The sequence below is a fragment of the Haematobia irritans genome, chromosome 2 (assembly GCF_050003625.1).
Source record: "Haematobia irritans isolate KBUSLIRL chromosome 2, ASM5000362v1, whole genome shotgun sequence".
Classification (NCBI taxonomy): domain Eukaryota; kingdom Metazoa; phylum Arthropoda; class Insecta; order Diptera; family Muscidae; genus Haematobia; species Haematobia irritans.
Genome location: NC_134398.1, coordinates 152,398,082 through 152,411,864, shown reverse-complemented (window position 1 = coordinate 152,411,864; position 13,783 = coordinate 152,398,082). Strand labels below are relative to the sequence as shown.

General features: G+C 34.1%; 1 protein-coding gene across 1 annotated transcript in view; it reads left to right on the top strand.

Annotated features, from left to right (window-relative positions):
• The window catches only part of LOC142226573 (thioester-containing protein 1 allele S3-like), a 30,557-nt gene that overhangs the window by 2,749 nt on the left and 14,025 nt on the right, over positions 1–13,783 (top strand). Inside the window, exons 2-5 of the mRNA XM_075296658.1 lie at positions 3,221–4,540; positions 4,609–4,870; positions 4,934–5,192; positions 7,583–7,751. Of these exons, the coding sequence (XP_075152773.1) occupies positions 3,221–4,540; positions 4,609–4,870; positions 4,934–5,192; positions 7,583–7,751 (2,010 nt within the window). The remainder of the gene's footprint in view (positions 1–3,220; positions 4,541–4,608; positions 4,871–4,933; positions 5,193–7,582; positions 7,752–13,783) is intronic.

Here is a 13,783-nt window from a genome sequence, read left to right as displayed (position 1 = left end):
TCGAGGTCCTCAGGCTTGTGGATTTGGGTTCGATCCACCTTTTTGTTCATTAAAATTTTAATAAAGGCTAGAGGATTTGCATTGCTTAATTTTTTTTTATAGATTCGATAAAATTGAAGTCAAATTATATGATGTAAAATCTTATGTTAATCCTAGTCGAAATTTTTGGTCTTTCGTATTTGCACAACGCCATGCAGTTTATCATTTCTCGTTCCCCAACCTCCTCTCAATTTTGTAATTGGACAAAATAGATTGTATTAAAAAGTGAAATTCCTTTTTCTTCGTCCACACTGAAAAAAATATATAAGTGATATTAAAGATCACGCTTCTTAACTTTTAGGATGCGCTATTTACAAAATATTAAGGAAAAATTTCTTTAAATAATGAAATTTTAATAAAAATAAAGTTTATAATCTTTGCTTCTACAATTTTGATTTTCTAAAGGACAAAACTTTTGTCAAATTTGCATCCCTCTGTTAAAGTCATATGTCTTTGAACTAAGGCGAATTTTCTTTAAAGTAAAGAAACACATATTTGATTTAAAGAAATTCTCCTTAATTTAAATGAAATATTGAATCTTTAGATTTTAAATAAAAACGCTTTAACTAAAGGCCAAGACCTATTTTTGAGAATTAAGCATTTTTGGTTCAAAGCTTTTTTTTGAAAATAAGAAAACATGTTTTACTTCAGAAATTATCATTTTGATGTGAGAAATGAAGAACGTGGGAGACCAATTAATTTCTCACCGATTAGAAACTATGGGAAATATCCAAAAATTTTATTTAAAACAAGTATATACGGCCGTAAGTTCGGCAAGGCCGAAGCTTATGTACCCTCCATCACGGATTGCGTGGAAACTTCTACTGAAGACTGTTATCCACAATCGAATTACTTGGGTTGCGGTAACACTTGCCGATGGCAAGGTATCTTAAAACTTCCTAACACTGTCTTCTAAATTGCAAGGAAGCCCATACGTGGTATATATTAAACTAAAAAAGTCCGATTAAATATGTTATATACAAGTTTGACAAAATTGTCTATAGAAATAAAATTTTGACAACATTTTCTATAGAAGTACAATTCGGACAAAATTTTCTATAGAAATAAAATTTAACAAAATTTTCTATAGAAATAAAATTCTGTCAATATTTCTATACAAATAAATTTATGACAAAATTTTCTATAGAAAGAAAAAATTTAGACAAAATTTTCTATAGAAATAAAATTTTGACAAAATTTTCAATAGAATTAAAATTTTGACAACATTCTCTACAGAATTAAAATTTTGACAACATTTTCTATAGAAATAAAATCTTGACAAAATTTTCGACAGAAATAAAGTTTGACAAAATTATCTATAGGAATAAAATTTTGAAAAAATTTTCTATGGAAATAAAAATTTGACTAAATTTTCTATAGAATTAAAATTTGGTAGATTATTTTTGGCTCGAGTGGCAATTTTTGTGTGATTGGGGATCGGCTATAACTATAGACTGATACGGACCAATTCTTCCGTGTTTGTTACACGTTCCAAATTTCAACCGGATCGGATGAATTTTGCACCTCTAAGAGGCTCCGGAGGTAAAATCTGGGGATCAGTTTATATGGGGATCAGTTTATATGGCGCAAAATTTAAAGCAAATCAAAGTAAACTCTGGTTTCTGTGGTCATACAAGTGAAGTTACACCGCAAGTTGTCAGTATCTTACATGGACCTAGAATCCAGAATTTTACCTTCACTGAAAAAAATATTTACGTTATATCAAATATTGCGCAACTTAAATTTTAGGACGTGAAATTTACAAAATATTAAGGACAAATTTCTTTAAATTAATGAAATTTTAATTGAAATAAAATTTATAATCTTTGCTTCAAAATTTTTTTTCATTAAAATTAGGAAACAAATTTTGTAACCGGATCGGATAAAGTTTGCTCCTGCAGGAGGCTTGGGAGGATTTATATGGGGGCTATATATAATTATGGACCGATATGGACCAATTTTTGCATGGTTGTTAGAGACCATATACTAACACCACGTACCAAATTTCAACCGGATCGGATGAATTTTTCTCCTCTAAGAGGCTCCGGAGGTCAAATCTGGGGATCGGTTTATATGGGGGCTATATATAATTATGGACCGATATGGACCACTTTTTGCATGGTTGTTATAGATCAATACTAATACCATGTACCAAATTTCAGCCGGATTGGATGAAATTTGCTTCTCTTAGAGGGTCCGCAAACCAAACCTGGGGATCGGTTTATATGGGGGCTATATATAATTATGAACCGATATGGACCAATTTTGGCATGGTTGTTAGAGACCATATACCAACACCACGTACCAAATTTCAACCGGATCGGATGAATTTTTCTCCTCTAAGAGGCTCCGCAGGTCAAATCTGGGGATCGGTTTATATGGTTTATATCGGATGAAATATGCTAATCTTATAGGCTCCGCAAGCCAAATCTGGGGGTCCTTTTATATGGGGGCTATACGTAAAAGTGGACCGATATGGCCCATTTGCAATACCATCCGACCTACATCAATAACAACTACTTGTGCCAAGTTTGAAGTCGATAGCTTGTTTCGTTCGGAAGTTAGCGTGATTTCAACAGACGGACGGACGGACATGCTTAGATCGACTCAGAATTTCACCACGACCCAGAATATATATACTTTATGGGGTCTTAGAACAATATTTCGACGTGTTACAAACGGAATGTCAAAGTTAATATACCCCCCATCCTATGGTGGAGGGTATAAAAAATTCCATCACTTTTTTAAGTGATTTAGTCTTCCGAGTTTGATTAAAAGTTAATTGTATCAATTAATTTTTCAATTAAAAATGTAAAAATTTTCAATTTTTGACTTAATTAATTTAATGTTTCTATTTTCATTAAAAAGTTAATTGTATCAATTAATTTTTTAATAGAAAATTTTGTCAACTTCAATCAACTTTTTACTTGGAAACATTTTGGTGATATTTTTTTCTGTGTATGTATTTGAATCTCTAATTATTTTGACCAAATCAGGTCTGATTTAAATATTTGTATTTATATGGTAACCTAATCCTTTATATATAGTACTCAACCAAGTTGAAGGATTTGAGATGGCGTCGAAAATGTAGATTTACATAATGGTACAAGGTATCATATAGTCTACCCCGCCTGACTTTAAACTTTCCTTACTGACTTTACATTTTCTTTACTTTTTACAGATATTATACCATTATTGCTCCCGGTACAATACAATCGGATTATGATTATACGGTAACAGTTTCAGTAACGGATATCTCAGATCCAGCTACTATAAATATTTCCATATCTGGACCATCATTAGATGAGACTAAGACCATTGAAGTTCAACCATTTACATCCGAAACTGTACTCTTTAATATACCACCAATTTTGGAAGGCGGTGAATATGAGTTGAAAACTGAAGGAAAGTCTGGCCTTATTTTCCAAGAATCATCAAAACTGTACTATAAAAGGGAAAAACCCAAGGTTTACATACAAACCGATAAGGCTATGTATAAACCTGGTGATTTAGTTCAATATCGAATTTTAGCATTGGATGAAAATACTAAACCAGCAAAAATTCAAGAGCCTATCAATTTGGGTATAAGTGATGGTGCCCGCAATCAAATCAAACAATTGAAGGATATTCAATTTACAAAAGGTGTTCATAAGGGAACATTTCAATTGTCAGAACAACCAGTTTTGGGGAAATGGATTATTGATGTAACAGCTGGTGAGGAAAAGAAGCCGAAAACTGAAAAAAGTTTTAAAGTAGAGAAATATGTTTTGCCGAAATTCAGTGTAAAAATCGAAACAGATGAACAAGTTTGCATATTGGATAAGAAAGTCCACATTACGGTACGTTCGAATTATACCTATGGCAAACCCGTCAAAGGTAAAGCAAAAGTCACCGCCAAATTGCAAGCGTATTATTCTGATTCCCCCTCAGCTGAAAAAACTATTGATGTTGATGGTAAGGGATATTTGGAGTTTGATTTCATGGATGACCTACATATGGACCAACTATTGGAAGACTATATCTCTGAAATTAATGTTGATGTGGTCATGATGGAAGCTTTTACAGGTCTTGAGCAGACAACCTCAACAACAATTGATGTTCGACAATCACGTTATACCATAGCCATATTAAATAAGAGTGAAGAATATGAAATCAATAAGCCAATAGAAATCAAAGCTGCTATCAAAAGGCTCAATGGAAAACCCGTAACCAATGCCAGATCAAAAGCTAAACTTATAATTTGCCAATATCCGCAATATAGTGGCGTATTCCGTAGCTGTATACCAAATGCGGGAAATGATTTGACGTTTGAAAGTAATGTTGATCAAAATGGAATTGCTGTCTTTAATTTTATGTTGTCCAAGTCTGAAGAATTTGGCAGTGTGAAGGTTATGTACGAAGAAGAAATTCATCATGAATATGGATTCCAATTCATAAGTAACGAAAAGAAGAAAATCCAGGAAGTCGTAGGTAACATTAATTTGTTTCCTAATACCAAAAAGTAAGTAGATGGTCAATAATTCAAATCCATAGATTTGCAAAAATAAAATAAATAAATTAATTTTTCAGACCAAAGTTCGGTGAAGAGTTTGTTGTCGATGTGAAGTCTTGTAAGAATTTGTCCTATTTTGTTTATACCATAATGGCTCGTGGGAAAATCATAAAACATGAATATGTTAAAGTTGATCCCGAATCGAAATGTCATAGCCTAACATTGAAGGCCTCATACGAAATGGCGCCTAGGGCAAAAATCATTGTCTATTTTGTTGACAATGGTCAATTACGTTTTGATGAAACAACCATAACACTACCGGAAAACTTCGAAAATAAGGTAAATTTCTTATTTACGAATCACTTTTAAATACCGATTTAAATTTCTGTTAAATTATTTTAGTTGGAAATATCTGCTCCCGAGGAGGCTAAAGTCAGCGATGATATTACTCTGACTATAAAAACTGAACCGGATTCATTTGTGGGGCTTTTAGGTGTTGATCAAAGTGTTTTATTGCTCCAATCTGGTAACGATTTTGATGAACACGCCATTCTTAGTGATTTGCATAGCTATGATTCTAAAACTAATGTTAATACAATGCTTAAGAATTCCCCAGGAATGTTTTCTGGTTTTGTTACACAAACAAATGCCACACTTCCGCGTAAGTTTTACATATTTTTTGTTTGTTTTGTTTTTATACCCTCCACCATAGTATATTAACTTTGTCATTCCGTTTGTAACACATTGAAATATTGCTCTAAGACCCCATAAAGTATATATATTCGGGGTCGTGGTAAAAATTCTGAGTCGATCTGAGCATGTCCGGCCGTCCGTCCGTCTGTTGAAATCACGCTAACTTCCGAACGAAACAAGCTATCGACTTGAAACTTGGCACAAGTAGTTGTTATTGATGTAGGTCGGATGGTATTGCAAATGGGCCATATCGGTCCACTTTTACGTATAGCCCCCATATAAACGGACCCCCATATTTGGCTTGTGAGGCCTCTAAGAGAAGCAAATTTCATCCGATCCGGCTAAAATTTGGTACATGGTGTTAGTATATGGTCTCTAACAACCATGCAAAAATTGGTCCACATCGGTGCATAATTATATATAGCCCCCATATAAACCGATCCCCCGATTTGGCTTGCGAGGCCTCTAATAGAAGCAAATTTCATCCGATCCGGCTGAAATTTGGTACATGGTGTTAGTATATGGTCTCTAACAACCATGCAGAAATTGGTCCACATCGGTCCATAATTATATATAGCCCCCATATAGACCGATCCCCCGATTTGGCTTGCGAGGCCTCTAAGAGAAGCAAATTTCATCCGATCCGGCTGAAATTTGGTACATGGTGTTAGTATGTGATCTCTAACAACCATGCAAAAATTGGTCCTCATCGGTCCATAATTATATAAAGCCCCCATATAAACCTATCACCAGATTTGACCTCCGGAGCCTCTTGGAAGACCAAAATTCATCTGATTCAGTTGAAATTTGGTACGTGGTGTTAATATATGGCCTCAAACTCCCATGCAAAAATTGGTCGAAATCGGTCCATAATTATATATAGGCCCCATATAAACCGATCCCCAGATTTGACCTCCAGAGCCCCTTGGAAGAGCAAAATTCTTCCCATTCAGTTGAAATTTGGTACGTGATGTTAGTATATGGTATCCAACAACCATGCAGGAATTGGTTCCTATCAGCCCATAATTATATATAGCTCCCATATAAACCGATCCCCAGATTTGACCTCCGTTGCCTTTTGGAGAAGCAAAATTCATCCGATCTGCTTGAAATTTGGTACGTGGTGATCGACCATGCCAAAAGTGGTCCATATCAGTCCATAATCATATATAGCCCCATATAAACCGATCCCGAGATTTGGTTTGGAGCCTCTTGGAGGAGAAAATTTCATGCTAGTGAGTTGAAATTTGGAGAAGCAAAATTCATCCGATCTGCTTGAGATTTGGTACGTGGTGATCGACCATGCCAAAAGTGGTCCACATCAGTCCATAATCATATATATCCCCATATAAACCGATCCCGAGATTTGGTTTGGAGCCTCTTGGAGGAGCAAATTTCATCCGAGTGAGTTGAAATTTGGTACATTGTGCTAGTATGTGGTCGTTAACAACCATGACTAGTTATATATATATCCCTCAGATAAATCGATTTCCAATCACACAAAAATTGGTCCATATCAGGTTCATAATTGTATATAGCCCCCATATAAGCGACCCCCATATTTCAATTCTGGCTCTCTACGTACCGTGCAAAAAGTCCATATCGATTCTTAATTATTTGTAGACTTAACTATACATAACTTTTTTGTCTAATATATACCACGTATGGACTAACTCACAATGTAGAAAACGATGTTAAGAAGTTTTAAGATACCACAACCCAAGTATTTCGATTGTGGATGACAGTCTTTCGTAGAAGTTTCTACGCAATCCATGGTGGAGGTACATAAGAATCGGCCTGGCCGAACTTACGGCCGTATATACTTGTTCTTCTTCATATGGGGCCGTTTTGACTTTAATAATTCAGAAAAATTCTTTAAATATAATGAAATTGTCTTTAAATTTCTTGTGTTTTTGTATCTTGACTACAAAGCAAAAAATCGTTCAAATATAGGACAGGTTTTTCAACACTTTATTTTAAAGACGTTTTTTACTTGAAACATAGCATAATTTGTACTGAAAGTCGAGTCTGAATTAGGAAAATAAAGTTGTCATTAAGTCGTTTTTAAAGGACTTTGATAGCATATGAAGAAAAAAAAGCTGAAAAAAAAAACGAAAAATTAAAATTTGCTTCCTAGAAGCAAGTACACAAAACACAAATTTAAAAGAGAATTGTGTCTTAAAAGTATTCTTACTTGTATTCTCCGCTTCTTTGGCTCGGAATCAATACCAAAATTGTTAAAGTAAAGACAAACTCTTTGGAACGGTGCATGCTTTTTTTACAGTGTTGGCAAACATCCATTTTGCCAATTTGATCGGTCCGATTGGACCAACAGTTCAATAGTGTCTATTTTTTCAGCTTATCCTATAGAGCACTGCCGAACAGTATGCAGAAGGGCAATTGGTTTTCCAGCTTTTCAACGTTTTTCAAAATGTCAAAACGCTAACATTGTTCCTAGTGTCCCTGTTATACATCCCAAAATACGCAAAGACTTTGCAGAAACCTGGATTTTCGACGATATCGAAAGGTAAGTGTTATTATATTATGAACAAATTTCGAAAACTTCAAAAAAAAAAAATAAAGCTTTTACTGTAGCAGTACGTTGTGATGAGGCTTTGTACACTGAAAAAAATATTTACGTTATATTAAAAATTACGCAAGCTAAATTTTAGGATGCGTCATTTACAAAGTATTAAGGACAAATTTCTTTAAAATAATGAAATTTTACTTAAAATAAAGTTTATAGTCTTTGTTTCAAAAAATCGTTTTATTGACTTTAGGACACAAATTTCGGAACTTTGCGTCCCTGCGTTAAATGCCTTTGTATGTCTTTGAACTAACGTAAATTTTTATTAAAGTAAAGAAACAAATTTTTGTTTTAAAGAAATCATCCTTAAATTAACTGAAATATTGAATCTTTAGATTTAAGATAAAAACACTTTAAATATAGCTTAAAGCTTATTTTGAGGATTTAGAATCTTTGGTTTAATTTTTTTTTTTTTTTGTAATTAAGAAAACATTTTTTACTTTGAAGTATCCGTTATAATTTGGATTTTTTAAACTGGCATTTATTTGTACGCACTGAAAAAACAGTGAACCCACCAGGAAAGATAACTTTCGATTAATTTTAGAAAATTTGGAACTTTTTTAGAAAATTTTAACTAAACGGTATTACAAGCGCTGGCATCACTCCGATATGGCAAAAATAAGTAAATATTTTTCGACAAATTCAAGAAAATTTATTAGACATAACTAAATTTTTTCAGTAGTTAAAGAAAATTTTGTAGTTTTAAGAGAGTTCAAAATTGCAAGAATGTCTTTAGTGACATACGAAGTTCATGATGGACACATTTTTGGTAAAATTTACAAATTTAAAGAAATAATGAACTATTTTGTAAGAAATACGAAATTAGGAAATCTTTGTGCTTTATTTGTGTATAACTTTTTCCCGTTTTTTAGTTCATTTAACTAACATACGCAAACAATTATTTGACTAAAATAAACTTTTTCCAAACATAATGATTCTATGAACTAATATAAAGTTAATATGGCTTTAGTGAAATAGAGAGTTCACTTTTTTTTGAGTGCGTGAATAGTTTTATATGTATATCGCAAAAACATTTTTATACCCTCCATCATAGGATGGGGGTATATTAACTTTGTCATTCCGTTTGTAACACATCGAAATATTGCTCTAAGACCCCATAAAGTATATATATTCTGGGTCGTGGTGAAATTCTGAGTCGATCTAAGCATGTCCGTCCGTCCGTCCGTCCGTCCGTCCGTCCGTCTGTTGAAATCACGCTAACTTCCGAACGAAACAAGCTATCGACTTGAAACTTGGCACAAGTAGTTGTTATCGATGTAGGTCGGATGGTATTGAAAATGGGCCATATCGGTCCACTTTTACGTATAGCCCCCATATAAAGGGACCCTCAGATTTGGCTTGTGGAGCCTCTAACAGAAGCATATTTCATCCGATCCGGCTGAAATTTGGTACATGGTGTTGGTATATGGTCTCTAACAACCATGCAAAAAGTGGTCCACATCGGTCCATAATTATATATAGCCCCCATATAAACCGATCCCCAGATTTGGCTTGCGGAGCCTAAAAGAGAAGCAAATTTCATCCGATCCGGCTGAAATTTGGTACATGGTGTTGGTATATGGTCTCTAACAACCATGCAGAAATTGGTACACATCGGTCCATAATTATATGTAGCCCCCATATAAACCGATCCCCAGATTTGGCTTGCGGAGCCTCATGGAGGAGCAAAATTCATCCGATCCGGTTCAAATTAGGAACGTGGTGTTAGTATATGGTCGCTAACAACCATACCAAAATTGGTCCAATCACACAAAAATTGGTCCATATCGGTTCATAATCATGGTTGCAACTAGGGCCAAAAATAATCTACCAAAATTTTATTTCTATAGAAAATTTTGTCAAAATGTCATTTCTATAGAAAATTTTGTCAAAATTTTATTTCTAGAGAAAATTTTGTTAAAATTTTATTCGGTTCATAATAAAATTTTCATAATTTTCAAAATTTTATTTCTATAGAAAATTTTGTCAAAATTTTATTTCTATAGAAAATTTTGTTCAAATTTTATTCGGTTCATAATCATGGTTGCCACTCGAGCCACAAATAATCTACCAAGATTTTATTTCTATCGAAAATTTTGTCAAAAGTGTATTTCTATAGAAAATTTTGTTAAAATTTTATTTCTGTAGAAATTTTTGTCAAAATTTTCTTTCTATAGAATATTTTGTTAAAATTTTTATTTCTATAGAAAATTTTGTGAAAATTTTATTTCTATAGAAAATTTTGTTAAAATTTTATTTCTGTATAAAATTTTGTCAAAATTTTATGTCTACTTTGTTAAACTGAATTATATACGTATTGGATCGATCTTTTTTGATTTAATATATACCACGTATGGACTTACATACAATTTAGAAGATGGTGTTAGGAGGTTTTAAGATACCTTGCCATCGGCAAGCGTTACCGCAACTTAAGTAATTCGATTGTGGATGGCAGTGTTTAGAAGAAGTTTCTACGCAATCCATGATGGAGGGTACATAAGCTTCGGCCTGGCCGAACTTACGGCCGTATATACTTGTTATATCCTACACCATAGTATGGGGGTATATTAACTTTGTCATTACGTTTGTAACACATCGAAATATTGCTCTAAGACCCCATAAAGTATATATTCTGGGTCGTGGTGAAATTCTGAGTCGATCTGAGCATGTCCGTCCGTCCGTCCGTCCGTCTGTTGAAATCACGCTAACTTCCGAACGAAACAAGCTATCGACTTGAAACTTGGCACAAGTAGTTGTTATTGATGTAGGTCGGATGGTATTGCAAATGGGCCATATCGGTCCACTTTTACGTATAGTCCCCATATAAACGGACCCCCAAATTTGGCTTGCGAGTGCTCTAAGAGAAGCAAATTTCATCCGATCCGGCTGAAATTTGGTACATGGTGTTAGTATATGGACCATGCAAAAACTGGTCCATATCGGTCCACTTTTACGTATAGCCCCATATCAACGGACCCCCAAATTTGGCTTGCGAGTGCTCTAAACGAAGCAAATTTCATCCGATCAGGCTGAAATTTGGTACATGGTGTTAGTATATGGTCTCTAACAACCAGGCAAAAATTGGTCCATATCGGTGCACTTTTACGTGTAGCCCCCATATAAACGGACCCCCAAATTTGGCTTGCGATTGCTCTAAGAGAAGCAAATTTCATCCGATCAGGCTGAAATTTGGTACATGGTGTTAGTATATGGTCTCTAACAACCAGGCAAAAATTGGTCCATATCGGTGCACTTTTACGTATAGCCTCCATATAAACGGACCCCCAAATTTGGCTTGCGATTGCTCTAAGAGAAGCCAATTTCATCCGATCAGGCTGAAATTTGGTACATGGTGTTAGTATATGATCACTAACAACCATGCAAAAATTGGTCCATATCGGTCCACCTTTACGTATAGCCCCCATATAAACGGACACCCAAATTTGGCTTGCGATTGCTCTAAGGGAAGCAAATTTCATCCGATCCGGCTGAAATTTGGTACATGAAGTTAGTATATGGTCACTAACAACCATGCAAAAATTGGTCCATATCAGTCCACTTTTACGTATAGCCCCATATAAACGGACCCCCAAATTTGGCTTGCGATTGCTCTAAGAGAAGAAAATTTCTTCCGATCCGGCTGAAATTTGGTACATGGTGTTCGTATATGATCTCTAACAACCATGCAAAAATTGGTCCATATCGGTCCATAACTATATATAGCCCCCATATAAACCGATCCCCAGATTTGGCTTGCGGAGCCTCAAAGAGAAGCAAATTTCATCCGATACGGCTGAAATTTGGTACATTGTATTAGTATATAGTCTCTAACAACCATGCAAAAATTGGTCCATATCGGTCCATAATTATATATAGCCCCCATATAAACCGATCCCCAGATTTGAACTCCGGAGCCTCGTATAGGAGCAAAATTCATCCGATCCGGTTGAAATTTGGTACGTGGTGTTAGTATATGGTCTCTAACAACCATGCAAAAATAGGTCCATTTCAGCCCATAACTATATATAGCCCCTATATAAACCGATCCCCAGATTTGAACTCCGGAGCCACTTGAACGAGCAAAATTCATCCGATCCGGTTGAAATTTGCAACGTGGTGTTAATATATGGCCGCTAATACCCATGGCAAAATTGGTCCATATCGGTCTATAGTTAAATACAGCCGATCCCCAATCACACAAAAATTGGTCCATATCGGTTCATAATCATGCTTGCCACTCGAGCAAAAATAATCTAGCAAAATTTTATTTCTATAGAAAATTTTGTCAAAATTTTATTTCTATAGAAAATTTTGTCAAAATTTTATTTCTATAGAAAATTTTGTCGAAATTTTATTCCTATAGAAAATTTTGTCAAATTTTTTTTTTTTCACTCAAAAAAATATTGTCGTGAGGTCAAAGATTTCATGTCTTTAAAATACGAATACAAATTTTGCTTAGCATAGAAGACGAATTTCTCTAAAATAAAGTTATTTTCTTTGTCCAAAAGTCGATAAACTTTTCAATGAAGTCGTATTGTCTTTTTAATTAAGTGATTTGACTTAAAAATGGGTATCTTAACATGAAAGAAAAAATTTATAGGCTAAGGTCAACTTGACTTTAATAATTCAGAAAAATTCTTTAAATTTAATGAAATTGTCTTTAAATTTGTTGTCTTTTTGCATCTTGGCTACAAAGCAAAAAATCGTTCAAATATAGGACATGTTTTTCAAAACTTTATTTTAAAGAAGGTTTTTACTTCAAACATAGCATAATTTCTACTGGAAGTCGAGTCCTAATTTGGAAAATAAAGTTGCCGTTAACTCGTTTTTAAAGGACTTTGATAGCATATGAAGAAAAAAGCTGAGAAAGCGAAAAATTAAAATTTGCTTCCTAGAAGCAAGTATACATAACCTAAATTTAAAAGAGAATTGTGTCTTAAAAGTATCCTTACTTGTATTCTCCGCTTCTTTAGCTCGGAATCAATACCAAATTTTTTAAAGTAAAGACAAAATCTTTGGAACCGAGTATGCTTTTTTTTTCAGTGTATACAAAATTTTTGGCAAAATTTTATTTCTGTAGAAAATGTTGTCAAAATTTTAATTCTATAGAGAATGTTGTCAAAATTTTAAATCTTTTGAAAATTTTGTCAAAATATTATTTCTATATAAAATTTTGTTAAAATCTTATTTCTATAGAAAATTTTGTCCAAATTTTACTGCTATAGAAAATTTTGTCAAACTTAATTATATACGTATTTAATCGGCCATTTAAGTTTAATATATACCACTTATGGACTACGTGGTATATATTACGGTATTAGGAAGGGTACATAAGCTTCGGTCTGGCCGAACTTACGGCCATATATACTTGTTTTCTTTGAAGTATCCGTTATAATAAACTGGCATTTAAAGCCTAGATTTAAAGCCACATTGGTGGCTAAAAATGTCTTTACTTCAAACAAGGCGCATCTTTGGCTCGGAATCAATACCAAAGCCCTTAAGGGAAGGTCAAAATCTTTGGATCAGAGTAAACTTTTTTTGAGAGTAGATTAGCGGAGCTGTTAGGAAGCTCTCTCACTTACATGTAACGCATATAGTGACCTGGTTGTCAGTTTATGGGAGAAGATTAATTACATACATAAAACAATTAAGTTCTTGATCGGTTCATATAGACGAATCTATAAATAATTATAAACCTATATGAACCACTATTCGCATGGTTAGGTTAGGTTACAGCCCGAAGTATCAGACTCAGTTAGACTACTCAGTCCATTGTGATACCACATTGGTGAACTTCTCTCTTATCACTGAATGCTGCCCGATTCCATGATAAGCTCAATGACAAGGGACCTATTTTTTATGGCCGAGTTCGAACGGATTTAGATGGTAAAAATTTTCGCATGGTTATTAGAGTGCGAAATTTCAACGGTATCAGATGAAGTTTCCACCTCCAGGAAGCTTAAGGAATCAAA